The sequence below is a fragment of the Carcharhinus amblyrhynchos genome, chromosome 1 (genome assembly GCF_965287045.1).
Source record: "Carcharhinus amblyrhynchos chromosome 1, sCarAmb.v2.hapA, whole genome shotgun sequence".
Taxonomy (NCBI): Eukaryota; Metazoa; Chordata; class Chondrichthyes; order Carcharhiniformes; family Carcharhinidae; genus Carcharhinus; species Carcharhinus amblyrhynchos.
Window position 1 is genome coordinate 63,994,069 of NC_137324.1, and position 20,552 is coordinate 64,014,620.

The following is a 20,552-nucleotide window of genomic DNA, read 5'->3' on the forward strand; positions in this document are numbered from 1 at the left end:
TGTTCCAAACTTGGGGGGAGGGTGATGCGGCGGTGTGGGAGGTTGTCTAAGGATGGTGAATGATGAAGTGGGTGAGCAGCTCAGAGGGTGAATCAATGCTGGGGACCTTGAGGATGAACTCAGGGTATTGATGGTGTGATGGAACAGTCACAGTCAGAAGGAGAAGTGGGAAGCAGTAGGGTGGTAGGTTCAGGATGTGAGCCTGGTAGGTGAAGGTATCATTGGGTGGGTCATGGCAAGAGACAAAAAAGTTGGCTCAGATAAGAGGAGCCAAATGGGCATTTTTTGGGCATCGTTGGCTGTGCCAGCATTTATTGCCCATCTGAGGACATTTTAAGAGTCAACTCATTGCTGTGGCTCTGGAGTCACATGTGGACCAAACCAGGTAAGGACAGCAGATTTCCTTCCCTAAAGGAATGTTAGTTATCCAGATGGGTTTTTATGACAATCAACAATAGTTTCACGGTCATCATTTAGATTTTTAATTCCACATTTTTATTGAATACAAATTTCGCCATCTGCCATGGTGGGATTTGAATTCGGGTACCCAGAGCATTACTCTGGGTCTGTGTATTACTAGTCCAGTGATAATAATACTATGCCACTGCCGCTGCCGCCTCAGGGGATGGTAATGGGTGTTGTCTCTGAGGTGAGGAATGGCATGTGATTGGATAGTTATGGGGTCCAGGTAATGGGGGGAAGTTCAAGGTTGACAGAAAGGAGGTTAACGGTGATATTGGATGGGTCAGAGGTGATGGTGGGTGACAGAACATAGAACGTAGAAAATCTACAGTGCAAACAGGCCCTTCAGCCCACAAGTTGCGCCGAACGTCTCTACCTAGCAGGCTTACCTATAACCCTCAATCCTACTAAGTCCCATGTACTTATCCAGAAGTCTCTTAGAAGACCCTATCGAATCCACCTCCACCACCACCGCCGGCAGCCAATTCCGCGTACCCACCACCCTCTGAGAGAAAAACTTACCCCTAACATCTCCTCTGTACCTATTCCCCAACACCCTAAACCTGTGTCCTCTTGTGGCAGCCATTTCAGTCCTGGGAAAAGCCTCTGAGAATCCACCCGATTAATACCTCTCAACATCTTATACACCTCTATCAGGTCACCTCTCATCTTTCTTCTCTCCAAGGAGAAAAGACCAAGCTCTCTCAACCTATCCTCATAAGGCATGCCACCCAATCCAGGCAACATCCTTGTAAGTCTCCTCAGCACCCTTTCAATGGCTTCCACATCTTTCCTGTAATGAGGCGACCAGAACTGAGCACGGTACTCCAAGTGGGGTCAGACCAGGGTCTTATACAACTGCAGCATTATTTCCTGACTCCTAAACTCAATTCCTCGATTGGTGAAGGCCAGAACACCATACACCTTCTTAACCGCATCCTCTACCTGCGAAACTGATTTGAGCATCTTATGAACCCGGACCCCAAGATCCTTCTGATTTTCCACACTACTAAGAGTCTTACCCTTAATATTATATTCCTTCATCCCATTTGACCTGCCAAAATGAACCACCACACACTTATCTGGGTTGAAGTCCATCTGCCACTTCTCCGCCCAGTCTTGCTTCCTATGTCTCGCTGCAACTTCTGACATCCCTCCACACTATCCACAACACCTCCAACCTTCATGTCATCAGCAAACTTACCAACACATCTCTCCACTTCCTCATCCAGGTCATTTATAAAAATCACAAACAGCAAGAGTCCCAGAACAGATCCCTGGCGTACTCCACTCGTAACCGACCTCAATGCAGAAAAAGACCTACAACCACTCTTTGCCTTCTGCGGGCAAACTAGTTCTGGATCCACAAAGCAATGTCTCCTTGGATCCCATTCCCCCTCCCTTTTTCAATAAGCCTTGCATGGGGACCTCATTGAACGCCTTGCTGAAGTCCATATATACCACATCTACTGCTCTTCCTTCATCGATGTGTTTAGTCACATCTTCAAAAAACTCAACCAGGCTCATAAGGCACGATCTGCCTTTGACAAAGCCGTGCTGACTACTTTTGATCATACTTTTCTAAATGTTCATTAATCCTGTCTCTCAGGATCTTCTCCATCAACTTATCAACCACTGAGGTTAGACTCACCGGTCGATAATTTCCTGGGCTATCTCTACTCCCTTTCTTGAATAGAGGAACCACATCTGCAATCCTCCAATCTTCCAGAACCTTTTCCATTTCCATCGATGACGCAAAGATCATTGCCAGAGGCTCTGCAATCTCTTCCCTCGCCTCCCACAGTAACCTGGGGTATATCCCATCTGGTCCCGGTGACTTATCTAACTTAATGCTTTTCAAAAGCTCCAACACATCCTCTTTCTTAATGTCCACATACTCAAGCAAACAGGGGGAAGGTAGAAGCTGGTGGAGCACGTCTGGAAAGTTACACACTCCATCTTTCCATTCAACATAAAGCTCCAATGCCTTAAAATGAGAGAAGGATCTTTTTGGGTCGGTGGAGTTCAAGGTCAGCACAGAAGGCCAACAAACAGGACACCCTAGTAATCATGAGGAAACTCAATGATGACAATGCTCAGTTGTGATCTTCATTCTATGGTGATGCCCACACAGCAGTAGGTTTGGTCCCGACTCATGGGTCTCATAAACCCAAGATCCCAGCAAGATATAGAGCTGCCATTCATTCTGTGCCCTTTGTCATCCGCTGCAGTCACAAGCAGAGATAAAGGGAGGGAGGGAGGTGGATACCTCCACAGCTGGTGGAGGGCAGTGAGCTCACAACTCCAAACCTCCATCCTCCCAGCTGAATGGTCTGAGCTGACAAGGATTTGTGTGGTTGATTTTCTATGCTGTCAAAGCAATTATCTCTCTATAGAGTTCCAAGGGTAGTGGAGGCAAGCAAAAACGTGTCAGCTTGACACTTCCTGCACTTGTCTCTCATCACCCTGATCATAAAATATTGCTGCCATTCATATAAATGTAGGAAAGAGAGGAACATCCCTCTCTGGTATTTGAGGATGCCCTTTATCTGAAGGGATAGGGTGGGGATGCCATACTTAGACAGAGGCCAGGTAGATGACTTGTTTGCTGGCTTTGAGATGGAGGGAAACCTGTAAAAGATATGCTTATTAAATCTATCACTTCAATTCATTCGCATACCCACTGAGGCATTGATAATGCAGGTTCCTCCAACAGAACAGAAACCCAGCTGTAAATATTTTAAAACTATATTCTTGTTGCAATTTAAAGACAATCAGGATGGTTGATGCTCTGACTGTAAATTATCCTCAGTTGTCTCAAAAACAAAAGAATTCTCTTAATTTTGGGAATGCCATACCTCATTATGCCCAAGGAGCTTCGAACAGACCACCCGGAATTGTACAGACCAATTGAAAAAGGAGCTACAAGAGTTCTACTTGCATTTAATAATACACTCTGCTAGTTGAGTCCATGCGTTTGTTGAGACTTTCCCAAACACCAGACCCTCAATACAAATGATGCCCCTTTCAACTCATAATGTCTGAGACATTATCAGTCCTGAAAACAAAGCCAAATTCCAGATGCTGCATAAACATACTTTGTTGAAGTCTCTATGGAGAAGTAGGTGACATGAGCAATGACTCTGGCCTTTTGATCAGTTTAATGTTATCTTTCTGAACAGTGTAGCCAATCCGTTGTTTAACATCCAACAGGCAAACCACATAGATGTAAGATCCGGCTAGATTGGAACACCAGCCCCATTTAACTTGATTGTACTGGAGTATTTTGTTCCTCACCTATAGAACTGATATCATCTCTGCATGCCTACTTTATCTTGTGACATCAATACCACCTGAAAACTAGATCTTACAGCAGCAGTCTCTAGCTAGCCAACCATTGAATGCCTTCATCACTGGACAAGGAAGACTTCCTCATTGGACTCTGACTTGGGATTCTGGAACTCACGTGAACCAACATTCAGTTTGTCTGTGGTCATTGTAAACCTCCTTCCCTCTATCACTCCCTTTATTGTTTGGATATGGAGTGGAAGTTTCAAACACTCGTTTATGTGTGTTTTGAAAGGGTAAAAATGAACTAACCTTTTGAGTTAATCCTCCCTGAAGTTTGCTGTGTGATTATTAATGAAATTGGATCCCACAAAAGGCAAGAGATTTTGAAAATGCATTATTGCTCACTCTTAAAAAAAACTAATTTAAAACACCTTCTCGTTATGGTCAGATGGCAAAAGGAAAACAGTGCTGTTCGAACTGTCTCCTTCCTATCCATAACACAGGCTGCAGACAACTCCGCATTGGCGATGCCTTTCATCCAGATAAGGAGATGGAAAACCTGTCTCCAGTTGACAGAGGGCCATGAAAAGCAAGATCCTGAGCAGCAAGAGGCAGAGGGACCTCTTATCAGGTCAAGAGTCTGGCAAACATGAACTATTTCAATGGCGAGCACTGTTTTGGGTGTTTTGTCGGTGTGCTTTTGTTTGGAAATGAGAAGAAGGCAACACCGGAGTCCCTTCACATGTCATGGGATCTGTTAGCTCACATTTGTGAGCTTGTCCAGTAGAAGCTGCAGTTACAAAGACTCCAGAGGAATAATGCAGAGCTCCTGGCCTGCAATGAGTGGAGTCATTCCACCAATGAGATCTCATTTTATGATTTTCCCCACCACTTCCTGGTGATGTAACATGGGGTGGGAACCTTATCTAAATGTGTTTAAGGGACTTTTGCACCATATTTTCCTCCCAGGTAAGGGATTTCCCACACGTTGACAAGGTTTCCAATAGCAATTGAAAAATGGGAAGCGGTCATGGGGAACAAGCCGGTGTGCAAAGTATAGCCTCCGGGGGAAGAGGGATATGACTGACAATGTCCCAGCACATTGGCAGTGCCAGCCTGCTAATATGTACATGTGTGGGGGTTGGGGGGGGGGGGAGCGTGGGTTGCCTCTTTGCTTGCGAGGGTGCAGCAGGGACATTTCTTTTTAACACAGATAGGGGTGTCTCTGTGGAGCGGATGTTTGCCGGTTCTCTCAGATCCTGCCCCGCCAGAGTGATGACAGAAACTATATCCCCAGATTCTTCGGCACTCTGTGAGAAAACTTTACTGTCCCTCTGGAGATTTACATGCCACTTTTCTCACCCCAGCTGGAGAGCTACACGCCACGTTTCTTGTCCCAGCTGGAGAGCTACACGCCGCTTTTCTTGCCCCAGCTGGATAGCTCCATGCTGTTTTGCTAGTCCCAACTGGAGTGCTACATGCTGCTTTTCTTGCCGCAGCTGGAGAGCTAGATGCTGCTTTTCTAGTCCCAGCTGGAGTTCTACATGCTGCTTTTCTAGTCCTAGCGGGATAGCTGCACGCTGCTTTTCTAGTCCCAGTTGGACAGCTACATGCTTCTTTTCTCATCCCAGATGGATAGCTGTACGCTGCTTTTCTATCCCCCACTGGATAACTACATGCTGCTTTTCTCACCCCAGCTGGAGAGTTACATACCGCTTTTCTTGCCCCAGCTGGAGAACTACATGCCACTTTTCTAGTCCCAGCAGAGAGCTACATGCTGTTTTTCTCACTCCAGCCAGGCCTCTGTGCAGAGTGCAAGATTCCGCTCTTTTTCTTTGGAAACATCGTTTCAATGTCACTGGATTTTCTGGTCCAGTTGTCTTCAGAGTGGTTTCACTGGTGACAGTGTGCTTCCCATATCTAGTTGGCCACAATTGCAAAAAAAATCAACCCTTTATGTCTAGGTCTGCTCTTGAAATTCATATTTTTGTTATATCACGTTATAATCTCAACGACCAAGGTGATATAGTCAGGGGAGTTACTCAGACCTGAGTTAGGTCTGCAAACCATTCACGAGAAGGAAAGGAGAGAGTGCAGAATGTAGTGCTACAGTCAAGGCTAGGGTGTAGAGAAAGATTGGCTTAATGTAGGTAGGTCCATTCAAAGATCTGATGGCAGCAGGGATGAAGCTGTTCTTGAATCTGTTGGTACTTGACCTCAGACTTTTACACCTTTTTCTTGATGGAAGAAGGTAGAAGAGAGAATGTCCAGGGTGTGTGGGGTCCTTGATTATGCTGGCTGCTTTTCCAAGGCAGCGGGAAGTTTAGGCAGAGTCAGTTGATGAGAGGCTGGTTTGCATGATGGACTGCGCTTTGTTCACAACCCTTTGTAGTTTTTATGATCTTGGACAGAGCAGGATCCATGCCAAGCTGTGATACAATCAGAAAGAATGCTTTCTATGGTGTATCTGTAAAAGCTGGTGCAAGTCATAGTGGATATGCTGAATTTTCTTAGCCCCCAGAGAAAGTAGAGATGTTGATGGGCATTCTTAACTATTAGTGTTGGCATGCAGGGACCAGAGCAAGTTGTTGGTGTTCTGGACACCTAGAGACTTGAAGCTTTCGACCATTTCCACTTCACCCCCGTTGACGTAGACAGGCATTGTCCTCTACTACACTTCCTGAAGTCAATGACTATCTCCTTCATTTTACTGACATTCACCAGGTTGAGAATTCACCAGGTTCTCTAATTCTTTCCTATAATCCATCTCATCATTATTTGAGATCTGACCCATGATAGAGGTGTCATCACCAAACTTGAAAATCAAGTTGGAGGGGAATTTGGCCACATAGTCATCGATGTATAAGGAATGTAGTAAGGGGCTGAGGACGCAGCCTTGGGGGCACCAGTTTTGAGGATAATCATGGAGGAGATGTTCTTGCCTGTCCTTACTTTGGGTTAGGAAGTCTAGGATCCAGTTGCAGAGGGAGGAGCCAAGCCCTAGGCCATGGAATTTGCAGATGCGTTTGTAGGAATAATGGTGTTGATGGCTGAGCTGAACTGAATAAATAGGAGTCTGACATTGGTGTCTTTATTATTCATGTGTTCCAGGATTGAGTGTAGGGCCAGGGAGATGGCATCTGCTGTGGAGCTGTTATGGCAATAGGTGAATTGTAGTGGATCCAGGTAATCTGGGAGGCCAGAATTGATCCATGACATGACTAACCTTTTGAAGCACTTCATAATGATGGATGTCAGCATCACTGGGTGATAGTCATTAAGGCACGCTGCCTGGCTTTTCTTTGGGACTGGGACGATGGTCATCTTCTTGAAGCAGATAAAGACCTCTGATAGGTGTAAGGAGAGATTAAAGATGTCTGTGAATATCCCCACCAGCTCGTCTGGGGTAGACTTTCACCCTATTTAGACTGCCCCCAGGATGTTAAAGCTGCAGGGCAGGCTTTTTAAATGAGGGTGGGGTGGAAGGGTGGGGGCTGGGGAAGTTGGCGAGCAATTCTCCCCCTTACCCCCCAAAAACTCCAGCCTTTGAAATCAGAATAAAGTCCTTCAATACCAGCAAACCATTCCTTTAGATCTCTGAAACTTGAAACAGTTAAAAGCCAACCATTTGTAGAATCATAGTTACATCCGGATGAAATCAATCAGCAACTAACTAGAAAGTAGTCGGTAGCCCCTTTAAATAGTGTTGGTTGGTTTTCCTTCCTGCTGCCGAATGCATGTTCAATTAAGCATCTTAAGAGTGTGTGGTGAGCTCCAAATGGGACAAGCATCAAATCAGTGGTTAATGCCATCTTCTTTCTTCTCTGCATACTTCTGGTTGATGTTCACTGCTTGAAAACTAAAGCTTGTACCAAGATAGTGTCTGTCATGATTCACCCCGTGTGGGCACCCATGTCATGGATATCATTTTGGAACTCTAAAGGCACGCATAGCACCCAAGATAGTGACATTACAAGCTCAATTTCTCACCCCATAAATGCTACTCTTTACAGTAAAAGTGAGCAGTTTCAGCATTGAGGTTTGCCTACTCTATGTTTTGACTTTCTATCATTTGCATATTTAGTTTTTAAACATAATAGCAAGAATTACAATGACATGCTAAGGCCCATGGAAATTATTTCAGGCAGAACATCCTCTTCTGTCATCATTGCATGGGTGTAATCTGTGTAAGCCTGCCGTTTTCATTATAACTACACTTAATAACATCCTCTGTCAGTGCAGTGACTTTTTTTTACATGTTTGACTACCACTTGCTATTATGCCTTATTATTGTCCTTTTCTTTAAATAAAGCATGTTTTTCTGCTTCTTTTGTTAGGATCTGTGAGGCACTGACATCACATTCACTTTTTCACAACATATCATGCTTATTGTATCCTTCTCAGACCTGGGGGTTGTGCCTTCCTAACAAAACTTTGCTTATCCTTTTTCATAACAATGAAGACTTAATATCCAGCACCTGGTCAACTTCCTTTTAGCCACGTTCCCCCAGAATTGCCGCTGGGCATAGCTGGATTTAAAACTTTCCAGCATCTGCGACAGAATATATCTGAAGTAATTAGCCTTTTCTTTCTCCTGATGCTGACTGACCTCTGTATTTCCAAATTTTTTTGCTTTTTTTGTCAACTTCTTTGTTGGTTAAATGCCTGATTATTAGCTTGAACTGTATTACAGGAGTATTTTTGTCATTATTGCAGCAATGCTGTGATTTGATGCTTTTTTTGTTACCACTAATAAAATCAAGTGCTCAAAAACCAAATGATTAAGAACAGAAGAACTAGGAGCAGGAGTAGGCCATCTGGCCCGTCGAGCCTGCTCCGCCATTCAAAAAGATCATGGCTGATCTTTTTGTAGACTCAGCTCCACTTAACCGCCTGCTCACCATAACCCTTCATTCCTTTACTGTTCAAAAATTTATCTACCTTTGCCTTAAAAACATTCAATGAGGCAGCCTCAACTGCTTCACTGGGTAGGGAATTCCAAAGATTCACAACCCTTTATGTGAAGAAGTTCCTCCTCAACTTAGTCCTAAATCTGCTTCCCCTTACTTTGAGGCTGTGCCCCCTCGTTCTAGTTTTACCTCCCCGCCACTGGAAACAACTTTCCTGCTTCTATCTTATCTATTCCCTTTACAATCTCATATGTTTCTATAAGATCTTCCCTCATTCTTCTGAATTCCAATGAGTATAGTCCCAGTCTACTCAGTCTCCTCATAAGCCAACCCACTAAACGTTGGAATCAACTTAGTGAATCTCCTCTGTATCCCCTTCAGTACCAGTATATCCTTTCTCAAGTTAGGAGACCAAAACTGTACATAGTACTCCAGGTGTGGCCTCACCAGCACCTTATACAGCTGCAACATAACCTCACTTTTTTTAAACTCCATGCCTCTAGAAATAAAGGTCAAAATTCCATTCTTAATTACATGCTGCACCTGCAAACCAACTCCTTGAGATTCCTGCACAAGCAGACCCAGGTCCCTCTGCACAGCAGCATGCTGCAATTTTTTATCACTTAAACAGAGTGCATTTTGCTGTTATTCTTACTAAAATGGATGACCTCACATTTATCAACATCGTACTCCATCTGCCAGATCCTTGCCCACTCACTTAGACTATCTATATCCCTTTGCAAAATTTCAGTATCCTCTGCACACTTTGCTTTGCTGCTCATGTTAGTATCATCTGTGAATTTTGACACATTACACTCAGTCCTCAACTCCAAGTCATCTATGTAAATTGTAAACAATTGTGGTCCCAACACTGATCCCTGAGGGACACCACTAGTCACTGTTCGCCAATCAGGAAAACACCCATTTAGCCCCACTCTTTGCTTTCTGTTAGTTAACCAATCCTCTATCCATGCTTATACATTACCTGTAATACTGTGCACCTCTATATTACGTAGCAGTCTTTGGTGCGGCATCTTGTCAAATGCCTTCTGGAAATCCAGATACACCACATCCACAGGTTCTCCGTTGTCTACTGCGCATGTAATGTTCTAAAAGAATTCCACCAAATTAGTCAAACATGACCTTCCCTTCGTGAAACAATGCTGCATCTTACCAATGGGACAATTTATGTTCAGATGTCTTGCTATTTCTTCCTTGATAATAGATTCAAGCATTTTCCGTACTATAGAAGTTAAGCTAACTGGCCAAGAGTTACCTGCCTTTTGTCTACCTCCTTTTTTAAACAGTGGTATCATATTTGCTGTTTTCTAACCTGCAGGAATGGTAAATTGCCATTAGTACATTTGCTATTTCCCCCACCATCTCTTTTAGTACCCAGGGATGCATTCCATCAGGGCCAGGAGACTTGTCTATCTTTAGCCCTATTAGATTGCCCAACATTACGTCTTTCATGATAATGATAGTTTTTAGGTCCTCACCTGCCACAGTGTTCTTGTTATTCAATTTTTGGCATGTTATTTGTGTCTTCCACTGTGAAGAACGACACGAAATATCTGTTCAATACCTCAGTGATTTTCTCATTTCCAGTTATTACATTCCCCTTCTCATCCTCTAAAGGATGTTTACTTTAACTGTTTTTCATTTTATATATTTGTAGAAACTTTTGCTATCTGTTTTTATATTCTGAGCTAGTTTACTGTCATAATTGATCCTATTTTTCTTTATAGCTTTTTTCATGGTTTTCTGTCAACCTTTAACGATTTCCCAATCCTCTAGCTTCCTACCAACCTTTGCCACTTTGGATACCCCCCTTTATTCCCTTAGATATCCATGGCTGTTTACCTCTTTTTTACAGTAAAAAGTCTGACAACACCAGGTTTAAGTCCGACCGATTTATTTAATAGTACACTCACTAGCTTTCGGGGTTAGTCCCTTCGTCAGGTGAATAGAGAGTTCTGGCCTCAGACAGAGTCCAACTTGTTGGGACTCTGAATTGGATTTGATTGGATTGAATTGGAATAAAGAGTATAAAAAAACCTAGGATTGTTGTTGTGCTCTTGCCAAGGCAGATTTTCATCTGTTTCCAGCAAATTTCCTGGAACAGGTTGCTAGTCTATTGCCAGAGGCTCATAGCTACCCACTCCGCAGGATCTCTATTAAAAGGATATAATATCCCCAGCTATAAGCTGCCTCTGGCAACTCTTGCCTATGCTCCTTGGGAGGCTGAGTTATCATGTTTAAAAAAGGTAGCAGGCAAAAGGCAGGGAATTATAGGCCGGTTAGTTTAACGTCTGTAGTTGGAAAAATGCTTGAATCCGTCATCAAAGAAGAAATAGCGAGGCACCTAGAAAAGAATGGTTTGATTGAGCAGACGCAGCACGGATTCGTTAAGGGGAAGTCGTGTTTGACGAATTTATTGGATTTCTATGAGGATGTGACTAGTGCGGTAGACAGTGGGGAACAGGTGGATGTTGTGTTTCTCGATTTTCAAAAGGCGTTTGATAAGGTACCGCACAAAAGGTTGCTTCAGAAGGTTAGGGGGCATGGAGTTGGGGGTAAGGTGTTAGCGTGGATAGAGGATTGGTTGTCTAATAGGAGGCAGAGAGTTGGTATCAATGGGTGCTATTCTGATTGGCGGTTGGTGACTAGTGGAGTGCCGCAGGGATCGGTGCTGGGGCCTCAGCTATTTACCATTTATATAGATGATCTGGAGGAGGGGGCTGAGTGTAGGGTAACGAAATTTGCTGATGACACAAAGATGAGTGGAAAAGCAAATTGTGCGGAGGGTGTGGAAAGTCTGCAGAGGGATCTGGATAAGCTGAGCGAGTAGGTGAGGACCTGGCAGATGGAGTACAATGTTAGCAAGTGTGACGTTATCTGCTTTGGCAGAAATAATAGTAGGAGGGATTACTATTTGAAGGGTGAAAAGCTGCAGCATACTACGGTGCAGAGGGACCTGGGGGTCCTTGTGCATGAGTCGCGAAAACCCAGTCTGCAGGTGCAGCAGGTGATCAAGAAGGTGAATGGGATGTTGGCCTTTATAGTGAGGGGGATAGAATATAAAAGCAGGGAGGTCTTGCTACAACTGTACAGGGTACTGGTGAGGCTGCAGCTGGAGTACTGTGTGCAGTTTTGGTCGCCGCACTTGCGCAAGGATATTTTGGCCTTGGAGGGAGTGCAGTGGAGGTTCACTAGGCTGATACCAGAGATGAGGGGGTTGGACTATGAAGAGAGACTAAGTAGACTGGGTCTGTACTCGTTGGAGTTTAGAAGGATGAGGGGGGATCTTATAGAGACGTATAAGGTAATGAAAGGGATGGATAGGGTAGAGGTACAGAGATTCTTCCCGCTCAGAAAGGATAGCAGGACTAGAGGGCACAGCCTCAAGATGAGGGGGGGTGCAGTTTAGAACGGAGTTGAGGAGGAACTTCTTCACTCAAAGGGTGGTGAATCTCTGGAATTCTCTGCTTGTTGAAGTGGTGGAGGCTACCTTGCTAAATATATTTAAGACACGGGTAGATAGGTTTTTGACAGACAAGGGAATTAAGGGTTATGGGGAGAAAGCGGGAAAGTGGAACTGAGCCACTTCAGATCAGCCATGATCTTATTGATGGATACAAAACTTAAAACAGAAGATAACAGAAGATACTTTTTGCAAACGGGTGAGGAAAATGTAGAACTTGCCGATACCTGGTGGCATTGATGCATTTAAGGGAGGAGTACATGAGGGCAAAGGGAATGGAAGCGTAAGAGCTACGGGTGGGATGTAGCAGTTGACATGATTATTAAGATGGAGAATACTTGCATCGCATATAAAGTCAGAACTGCACTGTGCTATAAATTCAATGTAATTCTTATGTTGAATTTATCTGAACCAAACTATCACCTACAAGGTTAATATTCAAGCTTTAAAATGATGATATTCTACAAACTTAAATTGAATATTATATAAACAAAAGTTTAAATGGAAGTATTTAGTATGTTGTATATTTTGGTGACTTGCCAAAAGTTATGCGCATGTGCATTTTCTGTTATTTTGGTTTTTGTTAATGGAATTAGCAATTGGAGGGGAGGTGATGACCTGGCAGTATTACTGCTAGACTATTAATTCGGAAACTCAGCAAATGTTTTGGGGACCAAAGTTTGAATCCCTCCATGGCAGATGGTGAAATTTGAATTCAATAACAATCTGAAATTGAGAATCCATTGATCGCCATGAAACCATTGTCGATTGTAGGAAAAAGCCACCTGGTTCACTAATGTACTTACAGAAAGGAAATCTGCTGTCATTACCTGGTCTGATCTACATGTGACTCTAGAGCCACAGCAATATGGTTGACTCTCAACTGCCCTTGGGCAACTAGTGATGGGTAATAAATGCTGGTGAGCCAACGACGCCCACGTCTCACGAATTAATATAAAAAAATGCAACTTGCTTTAGATTAAGGGAAGCGTATTTCCCCTTCCTCATACAATTTTTGCCTACTTTTTTGACGAACCCATAGAAAAGATTGGGTGAAAGAAAAAATAGCTCTACAAGCAAAGATGTAAAAATTGCCAAAAAATATTCCATCTTATGGAAGACTTCCCATTGTCATTTTGGTGACTTCTAATTTTATGTCATCTTCAGCTACATGGTTATCAGTAAGCAACTCCATAGAACATAAGAACATAAGAAATGGGAGCAAGAGTAGGCCATCTAGCCCTTCAAGCCTGCCCCGCCATTCAATAAGATCATGGCTGATCTGAAGTGAATCAGTTCCATTTTCCTGCTTTCTCCCCATAACTCTTAATTCCCTTGTCTATCAGAAATCTATCTACCCATGACTTAAATATATTCAACAACGTAGCCTCCACCACTTCAATGGGCAGAGAATTCCAGAGATTCACCACCCTTTGTGTGAAGAAGTTCCTCCTCAACTCTGTTCTAAACTGCACCCTCCCTTATTTTGAGGCTGTGCTCTCTAGTTCTACTATCCTTTCTAAGCTGGAAGAATCTCTCTACCTCTACCCTATCTAGTTCCTTCATTATCTTGTAAGTCTCTGTAAGATCCCCCCTCAGCCTTCTAAACTCTAATGAGTACAGACCCAGTCTATTCAATCTCTCTTCATATGCTAACCCCCTCATCTCTGGTATCAGCCTGGTGAACCTTCTCTGTACTCCCTCCAAGGCTAATATATCCTTTCTCAAATACGGGGACCAAAACTGCACGCAGTTGCAGCCTCACCCAGTGCCCTGTACAGTTGCAGCAAGACCTCCATGCTTTTATATTCTATGCCCCTCGCTATGAAGGCCAATATTCCATTCGCCTTCTTGATCACCTGCTGCACCTGCAGACTGGGTTTTTGCGATTTGTGCACAAGGACCCCCAGATCCCGCTGCACTATAGCATGCTGCAGCTTTTCACCCTTTAAATAATAATCCCTCCTACTATTATTTCTCCCAAAGTGGATAACCTCACATTTGCTAATGTTATACTCCATCTGCCAGGTCCTCGCCCACTCACACAGCCTATCCAGATCTCTCTGCAGACTTCCCGCGCCCTCCATGCAATTTGCTTTTCAACTCATCTTTGTGTCATCAGCAAATTTTGTTACCCTACATTCAGCCCCCCCCTCCAGATCGTCTATGTAAATGGTAAATAATTGAGGCCCCAGCACCGATCCCTGTGGCACTCTACTAGTCACCAACTGCCAACCAGAAAAGCGCCCATTGATTCCAACTCTCTGCTTCCTGTTAGATAAACAATCTTCAATCCACACTAACACCTTACCCCCAACTCCGTGCATCCTAACCTTCTGCAGCAACCTTTTGTGAGGTACCTTATCGAATGCCTTCTGGAAATCCAAAAACACCACATCCACTGATTCCCCTCTGTCTACCACACTAGTCATATCTTCATAGAAATCCAATAAATTCGTTAAACATGACTTCCCCTTCACGAATCTGAGCTGCGTCTGCTTGATCAACCCATTCTTTTCTAGGTGTCTTGCGACTTCTTCTTTGATGACGGATTCTAGCATTTTTCCAACTGCGGACGTTAAGCTAACTGGCCTATAATCCCCTGCCTTTTGTCTGCTACCTTTTTTAAACAGCGGCATAACGTTAGCTGTTTTCCAATCTTCCGGCACTTCCCTAGAGCCCAGCGAGTTTTGATAAATAATTACTAAGGCATCCGCTATTACTTCTGCCATTTCTTTCAGAACCCTGGGATGCAGTCCATCCGGTTCCAGGGACTTGTCTACCTTCAGTCCCATTAGTCTATCAAGTGACAGTAATTGCATTAAGGACCTCATCTCCTACCATCCTTCTATCTTTAATATTCGGCAAGCTATTTGTGTCCTCCTCTGTGAAGACCGACACAAAAAACTTATTTAAAGTCTCAGCCATTTCCTCGTTACCCACCGCTAAATCCCCCCTCTCATCCTCCAAGGGTCCAACATTCACTCCAGCCAGTCTCTTCTTCTTTATGTATTTGTAAAAACTTTTACTATCATTTTTTATATTTAGAGCTAGTTTAGCTTCATACTCTATCTTTCCTTTATCGCTTTCTTAGTCATTCTTTGTTGTTTTTTAAATCTTTCCCAATCTTCTAATTGCCCACTATTTTTAGCTGCTCTGAACGCATCAGCTTTTAATTTAATACTCTCCTTTATTTCCTTCGATAACCATGGCTGGTTATCCCTTTTCTTACAGTCCTTCTTTACCATCGGAATATATTTCTGCTGAGTACTGAAAAAGATCTCCTTAAAAATCCTCCACTGTTCCTCAGCTGGATAGAGAATCCAACAGATCATTATCACTGCTGGTCCTGGCTGGGAGGTTTCTGAAATAACACAATTTGATATTGAGGGCAGTACTCTTTCTTAGTACTTATCAGGATTCAAGACTAGTCCAGGGGCTAATCTGTCGGATTTCCTGTGAATCAGCAGAATGATGGATCAGGATTATATTAGTTTAATGGCTCCTTTGAAATTGACTTCACCCACAATCGCTTCCCACTCAAAAATTGCTATTTTATAAATGCAAGTGGTATTGTTTGAGATTTTATTTGGATAATGCATCTTTACAGATATTAATACAGGTTCAAAAAAAATTTTATAAATTTTTTATAAATGCAAGTGGTATTGTTTGAGATTTTATTTGGATAATGCATCTTTACAGATATTAATACAGGTTCAAAAAACTGTCACTGGATGTCTTTCCAATTCTATAAAAATTCCATTGAGAATATGTTGAGATTTAAGAAACATTTTAATTAATTTTGTGTTGAATGTCTACTGAAAACAGTATTCATGCAAATGTCAATAATGAAAACAGCCACTTCAAAATCCACTTAATTAGAACAAACTATTAGGTGGTTTGTTCCAAGAGAAAAAAAGCCTTAGCAAACTATTGATTTGTTTAGTTGTGGTTATTTGCATCACGAAGTGAGTCTGCGAGCAGAATTCATCCGCTCATGTGTGATTGGTTGATACACAGTAAATATTTAATTTTTCCCTTTCAGTGGAAAAAATGATTACAACACCCTTTTTCTGAAAATCGTCAGCAGTAAACTTTGAATGCTACTTAAATTGTGTTGCGGAAATAGCTTTAGCTATGCAAATAAGATGGCATTACTGCAGTTAGAGACCGTGCAAACCACTGACACATTACATTTATGCAGCCTAAAGGTTTGTAATCGTTCCACAGTGCACTTCTGCTGTAACTCCAGTTGGAATTCGTAAGATGTGTATTGGAAGGGTCCTTGGAGCAGTATGTAGATAGCCCGACTAGAGAGGGGGCTATACTGGATTTAGTTCTGGGCAATGAGCCGGGTCAGGTGGTTGAGGTTGCAGTAGGTGAACATGTGGCTAATAGTGACCACAACTCTGTCTACTTTAGGATACTAATGGAAAAAGATGAGTGCTGTCTTAAGGGGAGGGTGCTAAATTGGGGGAAGGCTAGATACAGCCGGATTAGGCAGGAGCTTAGGGATACAGACTGGGATAGGCTGTTGGAGGACAAGTCCACATTAGGTATGTGGGAGTCTTTCAAGGGAAAACTGAAATGGGTGTGGGAAAGGCATGTGCCAGTTAGGAGGAAGGATGGGAAAGGTAGGATTAGAGAGCTGTGGATTACTAGAGATATTGAGGACCTGGTCAGGAAGAAACGAGAGGCGTATGTTAGGTCTAAGCAACTGGGAACAGAGAGAGCGTTGGAGGAGTACAGAAAGAGTAGGAGGGATCTCAAAAGGTGAGTTAGGAGGGCAAAAAGGGGGCATGAAATGGTTTTGGCAGGTAGGATTAAAGAAAATCCAAAGGCGTTTTACTCCTATGTTAGGAACAAAAGAGCGGCTAGGGGAAAAATCGGTCCCCTCAGGGACAGAGGAGGGGAATTGTGCTTAGAGTCCGAGGGAATGGGGGAGATCCTGAATGAATACTTTGTGTTGGTATTTACGAAGGAGAGGGGCTTGATGTCTGGTACAGTCTTCGAGGGAGCTTTAGACCAATTGAAGGAACTATCGATCACGAGCGAAGAAGTGTTAGGGCTTTTAGGTAGCATTAAAACTGATAAATCTCCGGGGCCTGATGGCATTTATCCTAGGCTGCTTAGGGAGGCGAGAGATGAAATTGCTGGGCCTCTGACGCAAATCTTTGTCTCTTCTTTGGACACAGGTGAGGTCCCAGAGGACTGGAGGATAGCGAATGTGGTATCATTGTTTAAAAAGGGTAGGAGGGATAACCCTGGTAACTATAGGCTGGTGAGTTTGATGTCAGTGGTAGGCAAGTTGATGGAGAGGATTCTTAGGGATAGGATGTATGAGCACTTAGAGCGTTGCGATCTGATTAGGGATACGTAGCATGTGAAGTGATGCATTTTGGCCGGAATAATAGGGGGGAGTTATATGATAAAGGGTAAGCCTATAAAGAGTATAGAAACGCAATGAGACCTGGGGGTGCAAGTGCACAAGTCTTTGAAGGTGGCAGTACAAGTGGAAAAGGTTGTGAAGAAAGCCTATGGTATGTCAACCTTTATAGGAAGGGGTATAGAATATAAAAGCTGGAGTCTAATGTTGCAGTTGTGTAGAACGTTGGTTAGGCCGCATTTAGAGTACTGCGTCCAGTTCTGGTCGCCTTACTGGTGGAAGGACGTGGAGACTCTGGAGACAGTGCAGAGGAAGTTTACCAGGATGTTGCCTGGTATGGAAGGACTGGGTTATGAGGAAAGATTGAGCAAATTGGGGCTGTTTTCCCTTGAAAGACGGTGACTGAGGGGGGATCGAATAGAGGTATATAAGATTATGAAGGGTATAGATAGAGTAAACAGAGGTAAGCTATTTCCTATGTTAGAGACACACAGTTCAAGGGGCCACGGGCTTAAGGTGAGGTGGGAGAGGTATAACACAGATATTAGAGGGAGGTTTTTCACACAGAGGGAAGTGGGGGTATGGAATGCTCTGCCAAGTAAGGTGGTGGAGGCAGGCACGCTGGAGTTGTTTAAGAGTAACTTAGACAGGCACATGAGTGGGTTGGAAATGGGAGGATATAGGAGATCGTTTAAAATAAGGTCCATTAGCATTGGGACGTCCCTGGTAATGTAAAAGGATGTGGTATGATAATAATGTTTTTCTCTTTTAATTCACAGGTTTTAAGTTGGTCCGCCTTGTTGTCCAACGAGGGGCATACACGCGATGGGTCATACTTGGGCTGCTCTTGGATGTTCGAGAGTAGCCTAGCACTTCATGTCGTTTGTGTGTGCTTAAACTGGACCAGATGCTGGGCAACACGACAGCTCAGTGACTATCACTGTTTGCTGTGCAGACACATGGATTTGGGCCAGTGTCTGTGGGAGTTTGCGCATTCTCCCCGTGCTTGCGTGGTTTTCTCCGGGTGCTCCGGTTTCCTCCCACACCCCAAAGATGTGCTATTAGGCTGATTGGAGGTAATAAATTGTCCCTAAATTAGTTTCCCTCAATGTGGAATGCCATAAACAATAGATAAGGGTCATGGGTGGAGGGGGGTACTGGTAATGTTAAAATGGCGGCGCGGGCTCGTTGGGCCGAAGGCCCTGTTTCCTGGGCTATTTTTGTTCTTTGTTCTTTGAATATACTAGAAGAGTTGAAAATTACAATGAAATCTGGGTGCCCCAGCTTCTAGCCTCACATTAAATATTCTATGGGTCCTTTTAAGAGAAGAGCCTTTGTCTACACCAGATAGGAGTAGTGGCACAAGGATATCAACCAGGAATAAGTATGTTGGGATCTCCCCAGACTCTCAGAGAAGATCAGTGGATTTGTGGAGATCACATATCCAGTAAATGGCATATCAGCTGCAGAATATCAGTATTATTATTATGAAAAAAAATATTTCAAGGACAGAGTTTAAGGATGGCGAGCGGTCGATGCTTACTTGAGCATTGATTGTCAGTGGGTGGAAGTCTAGAGCTGTTGGCCAATGTTCAGGCACAGTGCCACAGTGGTCAGAAGAGGTACAGCAGCATTCTGCCTGGAACTAAATCTACGACTGTCCTTAAGTCCAAGGGATCCAGAAGCATGGGTGGGTAGCTGTTGCCCCGGTGCGCGGGGTGCGGGGGGTGGGGGAGGACTGCACAATTACAGCATTGAGGATAGGTTGGGGGAGAGGGAGGGAGGGAAGGAAGGCTGGAGCTCAAAGGTCCTGAAGAGAGGGGCACCCTGAAAGACCTTCTACCCTTCCTGCCCGAAAATGGAGAAATATTTATTTCTCTGTTTCCCACCATATTCACACCCACTCCCGGCAGCCTATAAATTAAGGCTAGGTGGAAAATGGCCCTTAAGTGACAATTAAAAGACTTAGTTGGTGAAAGGGCAGATTTTAGACTTGAAGCCTTGCCGGCCCAACTGTGAAATTGCATCAAATTGTGCCGACAGGATCCCGGGGAAGTCTCATCCATACAATTTACCCACCCTCCAGCCTCAGTGTAAAATTCTGCACCAAGTGTTTCTGATAAATAGTCATTTGGTCGTACAGAAATTGAATATGTCTCTATATTCAGCAATATTCATGTTTCTGATAAATTAATGTCATCACCAATGCCATTTCAAATAATAACTATTAAACTTTGTTATTTGTGAAATTCCCTAGAGCTACCTTACACATTGACATTAAAACAAATATTTATCTAACTAATGACTAAAGGAAAAAATAGCAATATTTTTCCATTCCTGAAATGGGTGCTGTTAAAATAACAAAGTCGTATGATAAGTCCCTTCTATTTTTTTTTAAACAGAAACACATCTTTACCTGGCATTGTCTTCAGCAGTAGCTGCATGAAGAGGTAATCTTCCATTTTTATCAGGGATATTTTGCTTGGCACCATTTCGTAGGAGTGTTACACAACCATCCAGCCAACCCTGAAAATGAAAGTATTTGTCAATTTGCTTTCTCCAATTAATGTCAGTCTTTGAGAACTAGTATATTTTTTAAAATGAGTGCGAGCCTGTCATTCAATAATGCTGAAAAGAGAGTAAAATTCCCAGTGTTTTCTTGAGGAAAGGATTATCTCTGATTTGACATTCTCATGGGTCATGACTGACAGAAACCAATAAAACAGTGGACTATTTGACCCCTTGATCCTGCTCTCCAATTCAGTAAGACAATGGATAAATTTGTACATCAACTCCACTTTCACCTCCCTTAGTGTCCGAGATCTGTTCATTTCTGCCTTGAATATACTCATTGACTGAGCATCCATAGCTCTCTGGGCTAGAGAATTCCAAAACTTCAAACCCTCCGTTAAGAAATTTCTCTTCATCTCAGACCTAAACGGCCAATTCCTTGCCCTGGTTCTAAACTCTCCAATCAGGTGAACCAGCCTCTCACCATCTCCCCTGTAAAGCCTTAGAA

At 43.3% G+C, this 20,552-nt stretch overlaps 1 protein-coding gene across 1 annotated transcript in view; it reads right to left on the reverse strand.

Moving 5' to 3' along the window:
• The window catches only part of ankrd55 (ankyrin repeat domain 55), a 97,414-nt gene that overhangs the window by 56,680 nt on the left and 20,182 nt on the right, over nucleotides 1–20,552 (reverse strand). Inside the window, exon 4 of the mRNA XM_080186126.1 lies at nucleotides 19,950–20,059. Within this exon, the coding sequence (XP_080042252.1) occupies nucleotides 19,950–20,059 (110 nt within the window). The remainder of the gene's footprint in view (nucleotides 1–19,949; nucleotides 20,060–20,552) is intronic.